Here is a 13,335-nt window from a genome sequence, read left to right as displayed (position 1 = left end):
ACTATGTTGCAGACATCATGCAAGGAAGAATATATTAGGAGTAAAATAGATATAAGAAGAATAAAGAGAAAAAAAAACTCACTTCAATTTAGTGACTTTTGTGTCCTGATAATTGTATTCGAGACATTTATGCATCTTAGAGAATTATGTATATATTACTTGGCAGATAGTAGTGATCAATATATATTTAACTCTCACAAATTGTAAATTAACAATTCTTACTCCACTTTTACTGATGGATATACTGAGCCTTAGAGACAGAAACATGACTTTTCTAAGTCATGGTATAGGTGATTAAAGGAACCAGTATTCAATACCAGATATTCTGAGCATTTCCACAAAAATCAATGCACGATCCAGGGAACAGGGATGATTTGAAGATCCAAGGGAGAAATGAAAAAATTGTTGAATTAAAGATTTGGAGGACACTAAATGGGATGGGATTAAGAACACAGAGTAAGGGACCTGCCTTATAGTCAACATAGTTTTATGAGTTTCTCCAGTGTTATAACATGAAAGTTAGAAGTGAGGTTTAAATGGAGATTTGGTCGTCAAGAGAAAAAAGCTTCAAAGCTAACTGCTGGAATGGGTGTCTGTCTGGGATGCAGATACATAAAGTCGACAAAGATGATAGATTAAAATGTAGATGAGTTTACTAGAGGGGAGAATACTATGAGTAAAATAAAGTGTATAACTCAAAGTCAGTACACCATCCAAAAAATTGTATAGCTTGAGCAAGTGGGCAGAAACAAAAATATAAATAAATATTTGTTGGGTGACTGCTGTGTACAAGATTACAGTAGACCATAAGAGAAAACTAACGAATTATATGACACGGAATGGGTTGTGCTATTAAAGAACCCATCAGTAGTTGGGTAAATGACTTTCATATATATAAAACAATATAAAATTAATATAAAATAGATCCAATAGCCAGGAGAATGGGTTTCTCTCAACTCCATGATTACCAAGCCAGGATTAACACCTAATATAAAAGTGTATAATATTCCATTAAAAAGATATCAGGCCAGAGTAAATAAGATTTAGGCTGGCATAACTACTTAACTTTATCTATGAAAGTATTTTAAATCTAGGTTGTAATAATTGTCTGTCCTAAGGTAAATTAATTTAATTACTTTTCCAAAATAAAAACAGCTTCAATTTCTATATCACTGTATGACAGTCAATGTAGTCATTTAAAGATTTTGCAGATGTATTTTATAGATATCAGCAAATGTACAAGTATAAAGTTAATTTTCTGATATTAAAGGAAGAAGAAAATTCAACCAGTCAACCTAACAAACGAAATATATACTATCAAATCAAAACAATCATTTCAAAGCTACCAGGACAACTGTGTCAAACATTCTGGAAATACAGACAGGATTTTCTAGACCAACTCTACATTGATTACCATTGCTTACGAATGTAGGGTCACATTTGGCAGTGCAACTCTGGCATACTCCGGAAGAAAACAGTATATCTTCATAGCATTTTATTCTAGTACTTGTATTGATTTTGTAAGCATGAGGCTTCACAGTTGTTTCAGAAATTGAAACACCTCAGACAAGGTTACTGTTCTGCCACTGATTGGTAAGAGATCTTTAGAGAAAGACTCCTTGGTATGCAGATAAAGATTTACTAGACTACAACACTACAATGGATAGGGTATCTCTTTCAAAATTGTCAGAAACTTACTGAGCACTAACAGGTGACATGCAAAGGGAAAAGTGCTTTGCAGGGTTAGGATGGATATTTTTCGTTCTAGGCACTATTCTAAGCAGTTCACTTACGTGTTTTATTTGTCTTTGCAATAATTCTATCAAATCAGTTTTATTATTTAGTATGTCTATTTTGTTGATAAGAAAACTGACCCCCCAGAAATGTTAAATAAGCTGCCCCACAATTAATAGTAGAGTCAGCTTCATTCCTAGTTGTGCTCTCAACACTAAGTTAAGACTTAATTCTTAGGGTATGGATTCCATGATTTCTGTGCTTTGGTGTAGGACAAGCAAAGGCGGTGGTATTTACCAGCATTTTGAACCTCATACCAGGAAGAAGGTAAATGGTACCTGCCTTTGTTCAGGTGAAGTTAAGCGCAGGGACCCAAGAGGCACATAGCTATGATGTTGGGCAGAAATTTTCCCCATCCTTAATGATTTGACTGTATAAACTTCTTAGAATTCAAGAAGAAACTTATTTTCCTGAAAGTAGGTCCCAGGCTTCTGAAAGAAGTTCATCCATAGCCTTCCCTCCTACAGTGCATGTCAGTGTCCATCTTCTTCTGGATTTCCTCCTGTAACTCTGGCCAGAGCTGCTAAGCTACCTAGGTGACTCTTCGTTCTACACCTGCCTTCCAAGCATTGGGAGAATTCCAGAGAACCAATTTCTGACCTTCTTTTGTTGCTCTATACTCTCTCCTTAAGCATTCTTATTCATTTTCTTGGTTTTAAATGTGCTCTAAGCATTGATGACTCCAAATCTGTATCTCCAGCCCTGACCCTAACCTAAGATTCACACTGGTATCTTCAATGCCCAAACTGATATCTCTATGTGAATGACCAATAGTCATGTCAAGTTGTATTCAAGTAAAAACTCTTGGTTTCTCTCACACCTGTTACTCCTCCAACCCTACCTTCAGTGGTACCATCTGCCCAGGTGTTCAAGACAAAAGCTTAGTAGATGAGTCTGATTTCTCTTTCTCTTATTCCCACTTAAAATCTCAAATATTTTTCCAAATCCATTAATTCAATTTTCATTTCTCCACCTTAGTACATGGACACTCCCATCTTTTGTTTGAATCACTATATTAATTAGCACCTAAATGGTCTTACTGGTTTCTCTCCCAATGGCTTCTTTCTACAGTCCTGCCTCCTTCAATCCAATCCAAACAGATCAGTTTATATTGGTTTGTGTTTGAAATAGTCCAATAGTTTCTCACATAAAAATAAAATTAAAAACTTCAGTTTCTTACCATGACCCAGGAGCTTTCAGATGGCCTACATGATCTGATTCCGGCCTACCTCTCTGGCCCCTTCCTCACTTTGGTCCACACTCACAAAACTTCCTAAACACACAGTGCTTACTTCCATCCCACAATCCAGTTCTTACAGCCTAAATGTCACCTTCTTAGAGAGGCCACCCATAACAACCATACCTAAAAGTCCATTGTCACTCTTTGTTATATAAGCCTCTTGGCTTTTCAAGGCTGCATTCACCATATGAAGTAATCTTATTTATGTCATATTAAATTGTTTATCTACCTCAAAAAAAATGCAGGCTTGAAGAAAGTAGAAATGCTGCCTTGTTACTCATACTAGCAACTCAATGCATGTTTATTAAATGAAAAATAACTTGAGGCCTTCTACATAACAGTCATTTCTACCAGCAGGAAGAGACTAATGCCATTTTCCAAAGTAATTTTGTAAATAGGAAATTAGTAACAAACAAAATAAATCCCTAACCAAATTATCACAATAGCAACATGCACAGGCCACCCTTGACTGATAACTCCTCTGAACTTTCAAATTATCCACTCTCATTTACCCATTATCAGCCTATAAAGGGTGGGGGTGATGTGTGGGTAAGAAGTGTTTATGTCTTTGAGACCTTTATCTGGAAAATTTGTAAATCTTCATTTCTTAAAGTTTAGAATAGGCCTGGAAGAATGTGACCCAGCTAGATCCACCAAATGTTACAACCCAACTGCTTTTACATGCTCCCTGAACAAGTTACCATATTGTTTTCTCCATTTTGAATAGATGTAAGTAGAGTAAAATAAACTTTTTAAACTTTGAAAATATAAATATTCTTATCCAGACTAGCAGTTGGGTTAAAGATGGCCAAAATTCTTCGATACTCCTCCCATCAACTGTGATATACATTTCTCCTTCCAGTGAATCTGGGCAGATCACAGCTTTTTCAACACATAGACTATTATGGAAGTGATGCTGTGCTACTCCCAGGCCTTATTCTTTAGAGGACTGACAACTTTCACTTGAAGTTCTTGAAACCCAGAGCTACCATGTAGCCCATTTTAGCTATTGCTAAAGAACCACATTGAGAAGCCCTGAGACCACAAGATCAGAGATAGGGACGCAGCTGAGCCATCCCTCCCAAGACACCAGGCTTTGAGTGAAGACATCTTAAACCCTCCAGACCACCTAGTGACCAGGTAAATACCACTAAGTGATACCAGTCAATCACATGAAGCAGAAGACTCTCCCTGTGAACTCTGCCCTACAAACAAATACATGACCTACAAAATCATGAGATATGATAAAAAATATAAATAAAATTAATTAATTAAAATTTTAGAACAATTAAATCATTGTTTGAATCCTCATTTTAGGCATAGTTGGTTATTTAACAGTAGGTCGTCACAATAGGGCTATATGTTAATGTCACAGAATTTCTAGCAAAATTAAGCATTATATTCCTTTAGTCCAAAGATTAATCCTTGATGAGAAAAACAATCAAAATTTACAAAAGGAAATGTACTGACCTGATAACTGCATTTGTTGAAGCATCAGCATCTGAGGCATTTACCAATAAAACATCTGTTCCAGTTGGTGCATCTTCAGGAATTGTGGTGAAATACATTTTACTGGCAAAAGTGGGGACATTGTCATTGACGTCATCTACTATGACATTGATTGTTCCAGTTCCAGTCAGGGCAGGGGATCCTAGAAGGAAAAGAAAATCAAGTTTTTAATGCTCATAAATAACAAAGATAATAGCAAATTTAATAATAATTGGTTGTAGATAGTACTACCAAAGAGACTTTAGAAACAAATTGAGGGTTGCTGGAGGGGAAGGACGTGGGAGGGGTGGGTTGACTGGTGATGGACATTGTGGAGGGTATGGGCTATGGTGAGTGCTGTGAATTGTCTAATACTGATGAATCACATACCTGTGCCCCTACAACAAATAATACATTATATGTTAACTAAAAAATAAACAAACTTTCAACCTTTAAAAAAAAATCTCAAAGTGAAATTTATAAGCACTGCAAGTGATGGAGTGATTTTTAATTTTGTTATAAGAGAAGTATCAAAAACTAATTATGTACTATATGTTGGCTAACTGAACATAATAAAAAATGATTAAGGTGTTTTAAAAAGAGAGAGAAGTATTTTCATTTATGAACTAGTATTTCAAATCTTTTCTGGTGATACTGCACAAAAAGAGTATGTCAACCTCTTACTTTATTTTAAAGGTGCTGATTCGGCAATGTAAAACACAGCAATATCATTTAAACACCACAAAAGAGGCACTGCTGGTTTCTCTGAAATTCCATTAAAATAGCTCAGTCCAGAGTTGGAGAATACCATGGGCATTGAATAGCTGGCCAACTGACAAGGCAAGAAAATGAAATTCCTAGTTGTGACTATCAATGCTAATATCAAAAATTTGGGTTTCTAAGTCTTTAGATCCCCTTTTCTGTACTAGTATTTGTTTGTAAAGAAAAAAGATAAAGCTTCAAGTTATGTCTCAAAACCATAATCTTCCTCTTGCTGGAAATAACATTATGTCAATTAGCTGACTTAGAATTACTTTTGTTACATTTATTTACTATTTATTATAAATGTGAAGCAATTCTTTGTTATTTCTTGTTCCAGTTTTGTTATCAGCATATAATGAAAAGCCAACATTTAATAACACCTTGGCATACATTGTCTGTACTATGCAAAAGTAACAGACTCTTTGTGGGAAGATCAGATGTCATATTTGGTTAGATTCTGTGGGTTGTCCCACAACTAAAAGTCAAATCAACTGCCTTTAGATGCATTTCCAAAATCTTTTTCAAATTTCTCTAAATTAATTTCTCTAAATAGAAACAATAGATATCTTTTTAACTGTCTTTATCTAAAATAAAGCCCTGAATACTCTCTTTTTCTGTTTAAAATGTTAAAACTTTTTCCCCGTAAAATTATTTCTCCTTATGTGAAGTTTAAATTCTACTTATTTCTGGAACTCAACAGTTTTTTTAAAAAACCATACATTCATTTACTCACTCATTTCTCTGTAAAATGTCTATGGTGTGAACTTTTACTCTCACAGAATGATGTTGTGATCACAACTTTCTGTATTCTTTTTTCTAGTAATCTTGTGATTAGCTAATATTTCCTTTCCTACTATTTAAACTTTGCTATGTTCTCAGATTGTAAGTACTAATGGCCCAATACCAAGCAGGTTTTATGCTCAAATGTATAGGAACCAAAATCAGCAGACTAGAAAATTATGGACCCCAGTGGGTTTGATGATCTGTTATTTTTGTGCTCTCTACAAGAAAGCTCAGACTCTTTGTTAGATGAAAATGTGCACGACCAGTTGAGCTGGGCACTGTAATGAAGCATGATCACTCGCAGAAACCTATGCAATTAAATGTAGGCTACATGGTGATAATTACCACCATATATATCTTTCTCAGTAAAATAGTTTACATTAAGCATTTCATTTACATCAACATATTTTTAAATTCATGACTGGCAATGTCTTATCTTTTATTTCATTTTATTTATTTATTTATTTTTTTAAGAGAGAACGAGTGCATACATGGTGAGAGAAGGGCCGAGGGAGAGGAAGACAGAGAATCTTAAGCAGGCTCCCCACAGAGCACAGAGCCCAATGCAGGGCTTGATCTCATGACCCCAAGATCATGACCTGAGCCAAAAGTCACAAGTCAGAAACTTAACTGACTCATTTCAGTCAGGCATAAGTCTTACCTTTTAGATGTTTGATTTTCTGTTAAAGGAAAGAAAATTGTTTTCACTATTGTTTATATGTAAAATTAATTACAAACTTAAGAAAATAATATAATTGCATTTTTACTAATCACTTAATATAAATAATGGTAAAATGGTGTCACAAATATTTCACACACAAAATAGATTTGGAGGTGTTATAAACACGGGAGAAGCATATCAAAATAAAACTTTTTTTAAAAATCTCACTTAACACATTAATAATGATTATATCAAATGCTTATTGAGTCCTTAGGTATGCAAATACTGTTTTAAGGAGTTCATAGATTATCTTGTCTAATCCTCATCAGATAGTTCTTCTCTATCTCTGTTTTATGTTTAAATAAGCTGACAATTAGGTTAAGTGACTTTTTCAAGGCCACAGCTATAGTGAGGAAGCTGGGATTTAATCCACGTGACTTAGATGTGAAGATGTTTGCCACTGGCAAAAAGCTGGAAGGTGTTGCTAATAGTTGGACAGGTGTCACTCAGTAAGATGTGCTGGGACTTTGGACAATCTGGTCCAGAGAACAACACAAGACACGAGCAGGAGGAAAAGGTCCATCTGCGAAGGACCTTAGTTATTTGTCAGTTGACATTTGTGCAGCGTTTGGAGAAAACAGTCCTGTCAGAGATTTTGAATTTCTCACAAGGGTTGTGCTAAAGCTAACTAAATATCTTCAGCAGTATTATTGATGGCCGGTGTTTGGCCTAAATCCTTATGTGTGTTTGATTATATATAATTTGGTGAAATGGAAGTTAAATATCTGCATCATGTTAATATCTCTTTCACTGGTTACATTAAAAAATGTAAATAGAGGATATCGATGCTTTTATGAAGGTGAAATAAGCTGTCATGGGAAAGCAAGTGTGTATATTATGATGAACTGAGAGAGGGAATAACTAAATCAAGGTCTTAGAAGCAAAGGATAGGAGGAGATGGTGGGCTCTTCCACATCTTTTACTGACATTGAACTCTACTCCCTAAATGTTGGTCTCCTTATCTGTAAAATGGGAATAATAAGCATAGAACCAACCCCAAAGGAGTATTGAGGGAAATGTAATATGTATAATTAGCATAGTGACTGGCACATGGTTAAAATATACTCTTTATTATTCCTTATTATTGTTCTTGCTTTAGAAACAAGAAAAATGAAAAATTGACTTACAGAAGGTTCATTTTTAAATCTTACAGATTTTAAATATCATACTTCTCAGGATTTTTGTTCCCCAACAAAACTTCTGAGTCAGTTCTATAATAATATTATTTAGGAAAACAAATTTAAGTTATCCTTTCCTCTTAATGATTTCTTTGTTACTACTAACATACTAACAATATGAGACACTTAGCTCTCAAAACTTACATAGTTTTGCAGAGGACATGTTGCTTGGAAATTTAAAAATAAGAGATTTGATAATTTACAGTCAGAGTTTAAAGAAGACCTACATATTTCTGGTATACACATGGCTATCTAATCAACAATAAATATTTAAACTTTTAAAGAAATAACCCAGTAACTGCCAGCCAAAGGTTTTATCTTTGGTATTCTAAAGTGTCTGATGACACACATAAGGAAAACCACATAAAATGATGACTAACTCATTTGGTCAGAGACATGTGATTTCTTCCTTTGTCTAGAAACTGCATAAATATTGTTGCTGATGTATTTTCTGAATTAGTAAGCAAAAAGAAAAAAAACATTGTTTACACAGGAAAAAATTCAGCAAATTCAATCTCATTGTCTTCAGACCAGAGAAGGTCTAATTTTCCAAAAGATTTTAAAAGCACACAGAGGACAACAGATGATTCTGGCTTGAAAATAGCCCCATAGGTGGTTTAACTTGGTTAGATTCTGTGGGTTGTGCCACACCTAAAAATCAGATCAACTGCCTTTAGATGCATTTTCAAAATCATATTTCAAATTTTATTTTCTCTAAATAGAAACAGTAGAGATCATATCAACACGGGGACTCTTCTCAAGCAAAGAATTATCCTGGTTCCCTTTCTCTCCCCTTAGTAGCTGCCACAGCCCATTTTAAGTACATGGGGTTCTCTTCTTATTTTCTTTATGAATTGATAGGGTGAACCACAGATTCTCCAGTGGTCTCCCTTTCTTGTTGCCCCAAAGGGTGTGCATGCAAGTCTCATCTACTTTTTTCAATTTTACAAGGAAACCTTATAAACACATTGTTCTAAACTTCTAAGTCTTTTACTGAGATTTAACTAACCCTAAATTTGAATTCTGCCTCCAATATATTTTACTTTTGTTCTTGGGAATGGGGCCTACCACCATAAACCCAGATCTTGCCTCATCTTGTCTACTGACAGTGTGAGCTCTGGAAGTCCCTGCCTTTCAATTTTAAGCAGGAAGATGAAATCAAAAGAGAAATATGGAATCCCCTTGGATTTCAAATAAGTTTCATTTTTACATCATTCATCTCAGATGAAAGACACAAATTCCCCAGTCATCGGCTCAAACAAATCTTAGCACGTCCTCTTATCTGCTAATTGAATGATAAAGTCATGTTTTCATTGTTGCTTTTCTGTGTTTGCTTGTTTTTATACTCTACCTCTTAACTGTGTGAAGAAGTGGTCTAGGGTCCTTATGTTCCTGTTTCCTAACATCTTTTTGTTATATTTTGTTATATCCCTTGGGAAGTGCTGCACAATGTTTATTATTACTTTATCTTTAGTCCAGAACTTTCTGTTGACTCCCTGCTGATACATGCAACTGACTACCTGTTGTTTCCTCTTGCAAGTTGCCAAAAACATTTCAACATTAGCCTATCAAAAACTGAAATATCATTTATTCTGTATAAATTCGTCCATATTTTTACCTATAAATGGAAATATAAATGTATATATACATATATTTGTATATAGATATTATTGAACACTTGCTTGAAATCAGACATATATGGTATAACTTAATCCATATATGTGTGTATGTATGTGTGTGTGTATATATATATGTATACATATATATATGGATCTTTCATATGTATTAATTATTTAATATACAGATTCCATGAAGTAGGTATTATTTAATTTTTTATGAAAAATTAGAATCAAAGAATTTAAGAAATTTATTTACATTCAGCCACAGTGGAAAGAGAAACCCAATTTTGAATTCTTAAAAAAAATATATTTTTTTAGTTCATTGAGCTCAGATAAAACTATGCCATTCTTTTTTTTTTTTTTTTTAGATTTTATTTATTCATTTGACAGATAGAGATCACAAGTAGGCATAGAGGCAGACAGAGAGAGAGGAGGAAGCAGGCTCGTGGCCGAGCAGAAAGCCAGACGTGGGGCTCAATCCCAGGACCCCGGAATTATGACCTGAGCCGAAGGCAGAGGCTTTAACCCACTGAGCCACCCAGGCGCCCCAAAACTATGCCATTCTTATTTCAGAGGTTTTACTCTATATTATTATTACTATCGATGTACTTCTGCCATATCCTCTATTAAGTTATAAGCTAATTGAGAGAAGGAATAAATTTATTTACTTCATCTTTATATAAACCTATAATGCAATCCATTAGGCCGTGGCTTTGTTCTGTAGTCTTATTCCTTTGATTCTTTATATGTAAATCTGGTCTCGTGACTGTCTATAAGTTCAATGACCTGAATACTTCTAGAAATGTACATCTGAGAGTATAGGCCTTAGCCTAAGGCTGGGGTCAGAGAACAAGACAGCAGACAAAGGTCAAAGTTTCGGAGATAGTCTACTACTTATAAACAGAGGGTCCCAATTAATCCTGAGTCCCAGGAGAAGAATCCAAATACCAGGGGCCAGTGTTTAGTTTGAATAGATCTGATAATGATGAATTATTTAGGCAGTGGTGTAATAGGGTAAGATTTTTCAATTTCATCTGGGATTGATTTATGAAAAACAGATGCAATCAAAAAGAAGAGGCAAGATGTAATGACACAGACTCCTGGTAGCTAATAGGGGGGCAATGAAAAGGGTTAAAAATACAAATGGGATAAAAAGTTAAGTTATCAGAAATTTTTAACTGTAGAGGCTAGGAGTGATGCAGTGGACATTTGAAATAAAATTATAAGTCAGAAAATAAAGGGAACTTCAAATTTCATTTTGTAAAATTTTATGTATATTGTATAGATACACATTCTTCTGTATCTATACGTATATGTGTATGTACATTTATGTATAAATGTAAAGTAGACGTGAATAATTTGATAGAAACCTGGAATTTTTAGAGGAAATAGCAAACAATGCACGTGATTTTGAAAAGCATTTTAAGGCATTTTTTAAAATGTGTGAAAGTAAATCACACACACAGAGAAAGAATGTTCACAGCTTAATCTGATAACCCATGCTATTGTGGAGAGTTCCATACTTTGTCTGAGTCATATTCTCTATTTTTGAATTTGGGAAATTATTAAGTAAATTAAGTAAGTTTTAAGCCTTTTAACACCAGTAGCTTAATAAGCTCAACTATATCAAGATAAAGTTCAAGATAATTTATAATAAGATTTTGAAAAGAAAAAAGTTTCAGGCAACTGCTCTATCAGAAAATACATCTTTAGTATGAATCTAAATGAGCAATTATGTTCAAACTGCAGGCAGATTACATTTTTTTATGTTAGTCCTTATAAATGAAAGATACTTTCATGAAACACAAAAAAATATTCTACAGAAATTAAATTTTTGCTTAACTGAAATTTGTTGCTTTGTAACAAAGCCTATTTCATTCTTGACATCAAATGTTTGGTGAATGGGTCCTCTGACTGGGTGTGTGTTTGTTTTAGTAAAGTATTAGCTTTTTTTTTCCTTTCCCATGAAGTAAACACAGTTTTCTCACAGTTTGTAAGCCACCCACTAAAAAATGTTCTGAATTTCAGCCATTCTTTTTTTTTTTTTTTTAAAGATTTTATTTGTTTGACAGAGAGAGATCACAAGCAGACAGAGAGGCAGGCAGAGAGAGAGAGAGAGAGGGAAACAGGCTCCCTGCTGAGCAGAGAGCCCGATGCGGGACTCGATCCCAAGACCCTGAGATCATGACCTGAGCCGAAGGCAGCGGCTTAACCCACTGAGCCACCCAGGCGCCCCGTCAGCCATTCTTTATTAACATTGTAACTTACATGGTTAGATTTAAATTTGAACTCAGCAAATGTATAAAGCAAATAAGTATGGAACATTTAAATATGACTGGAAGTTTAATATTTTAGAAATTACATTTTATAATGTAATTTATGACTGTTAATTTTACAAATATATTTTATCAATTATGTATATATGTATGTATATATATGTTATATATATAACATATATATAAGTTAAGAGATAACTTAAAAATCAGGTGTTATCTAAGCATATATATATATGCTTATATATATAAGCATATCTATATCTATATCTACATGCATATATATATGTTATCTTGATAAGGAATCCTTATCAAAAACACTGTATTTCCTTGATAAATTCTTATACTAAATAGAGGTGACAAATAAAACTAAAGCAACTATTTAATAATGATATGAAAATGACATGGAAAAATTGTACAACCATGTGAATATACTTAATGCTGCCAAAATGTACACCTAAAATAATTAAATGATAATTATGTTATACATATTTTTGCCATAATTTAAAAATTTTATAAAGTAATAAAAATGTTAAAAAAATAGTTTATCCTGCATGAAGAGTAGGTTTTGCAGAATTACTTTTCAGAAGATATTAAAAAAAAATTCTCGAAAAAATAAGTCAACACCTGTTGAAACTCTGAAACACCAAAGGCTGCCTTCAAATGCTAAACACAACCTTCCTTCTGCTACTTATTGAAAATACTGAATTATATATTAATGAAATAATTATCAAAATAGGCTACAAAATGATTATATTTTAACAGGATAAAATTAAAAGACTATTGAAAAGAAAAACTAACAATGAGATCAAGTTAGGTTTTACAATACTTAGTGTTTATCTTTAAAGTTATACAAATATTTTTCTTAATATTGCAAATAATTTATTTCCATTTCAACATTGGGCCCCTTGTCTACTTATATTTATGGCTTATATGAGTAAATAAAATATAGACTGAAATTATTTTATTAAATTTTAATTCTATGCAACATAATGAAAATTCTAACTCTTATTTAATAGAGTTTTGGAGGTTAAATCATCTGGTTTTGTATTTGTAACCTATGGATATATAAATGAAATTCTACATGGGAAGAATTTTTCCTATTAAAGAGTAGCTGATTAAAGAAAATTATGTAAATAAATAATTTATAATAATACTATGTCACTAACAGATATGGTACAAATTCTTACTAGAAATAAGAGGAAGTAAAATAGCCATCAGTTATCAACCTTGGAAGTAAAATTCTCACCTAGGACAAAGATTTTGTTGAAGTAACCTTATTTGGCCCAGGATGGAGTCATTCATGCTAAGCCTACCATCAGCAAACCAGAACTTAACTAAGTTTCTGTTTGGGGATCTCCCAAGAAACAGAGGCCTAGGGCAACAAACCAGCACTTGCCTCTTCAGCACAAATTGCCTCAGCTGGACTCCACATCTTCCTTATGCTCCATATAGGGAAAATAACCTTGCTTTAATC

The 13,335-nt window shown here is 33.6% G+C and overlaps 1 protein-coding gene across 2 annotated transcripts in view; it reads right to left on the bottom strand.

Moving 5' to 3' along the window:
• Positions 1–13,335, bottom strand: part of FAT4 (FAT atypical cadherin 4) — a 180,133-nt gene that overhangs the window by 50,873 nt on the left and 115,925 nt on the right. For both annotated transcript variants that reach the window (XM_047718390.1, XM_047718389.1), the window contains one exon: positions 4,505–4,685. In XM_047718390.1, the coding sequence (XP_047574346.1) occupies positions 4,505–4,685 (181 nt within the window). The remainder of the gene's footprint in view (positions 1–4,504; positions 4,686–13,335) is intronic.

The sequence above is a fragment of the Lutra lutra genome, chromosome 2 (genome assembly GCF_902655055.1).
Source record: "Lutra lutra chromosome 2, mLutLut1.2, whole genome shotgun sequence".
NCBI lineage: Eukaryota > Metazoa > Chordata > Mammalia > Carnivora > Mustelidae > Lutra > Lutra lutra.
This window is presented reverse-complemented; position numbering and strand designations above follow the sequence as displayed.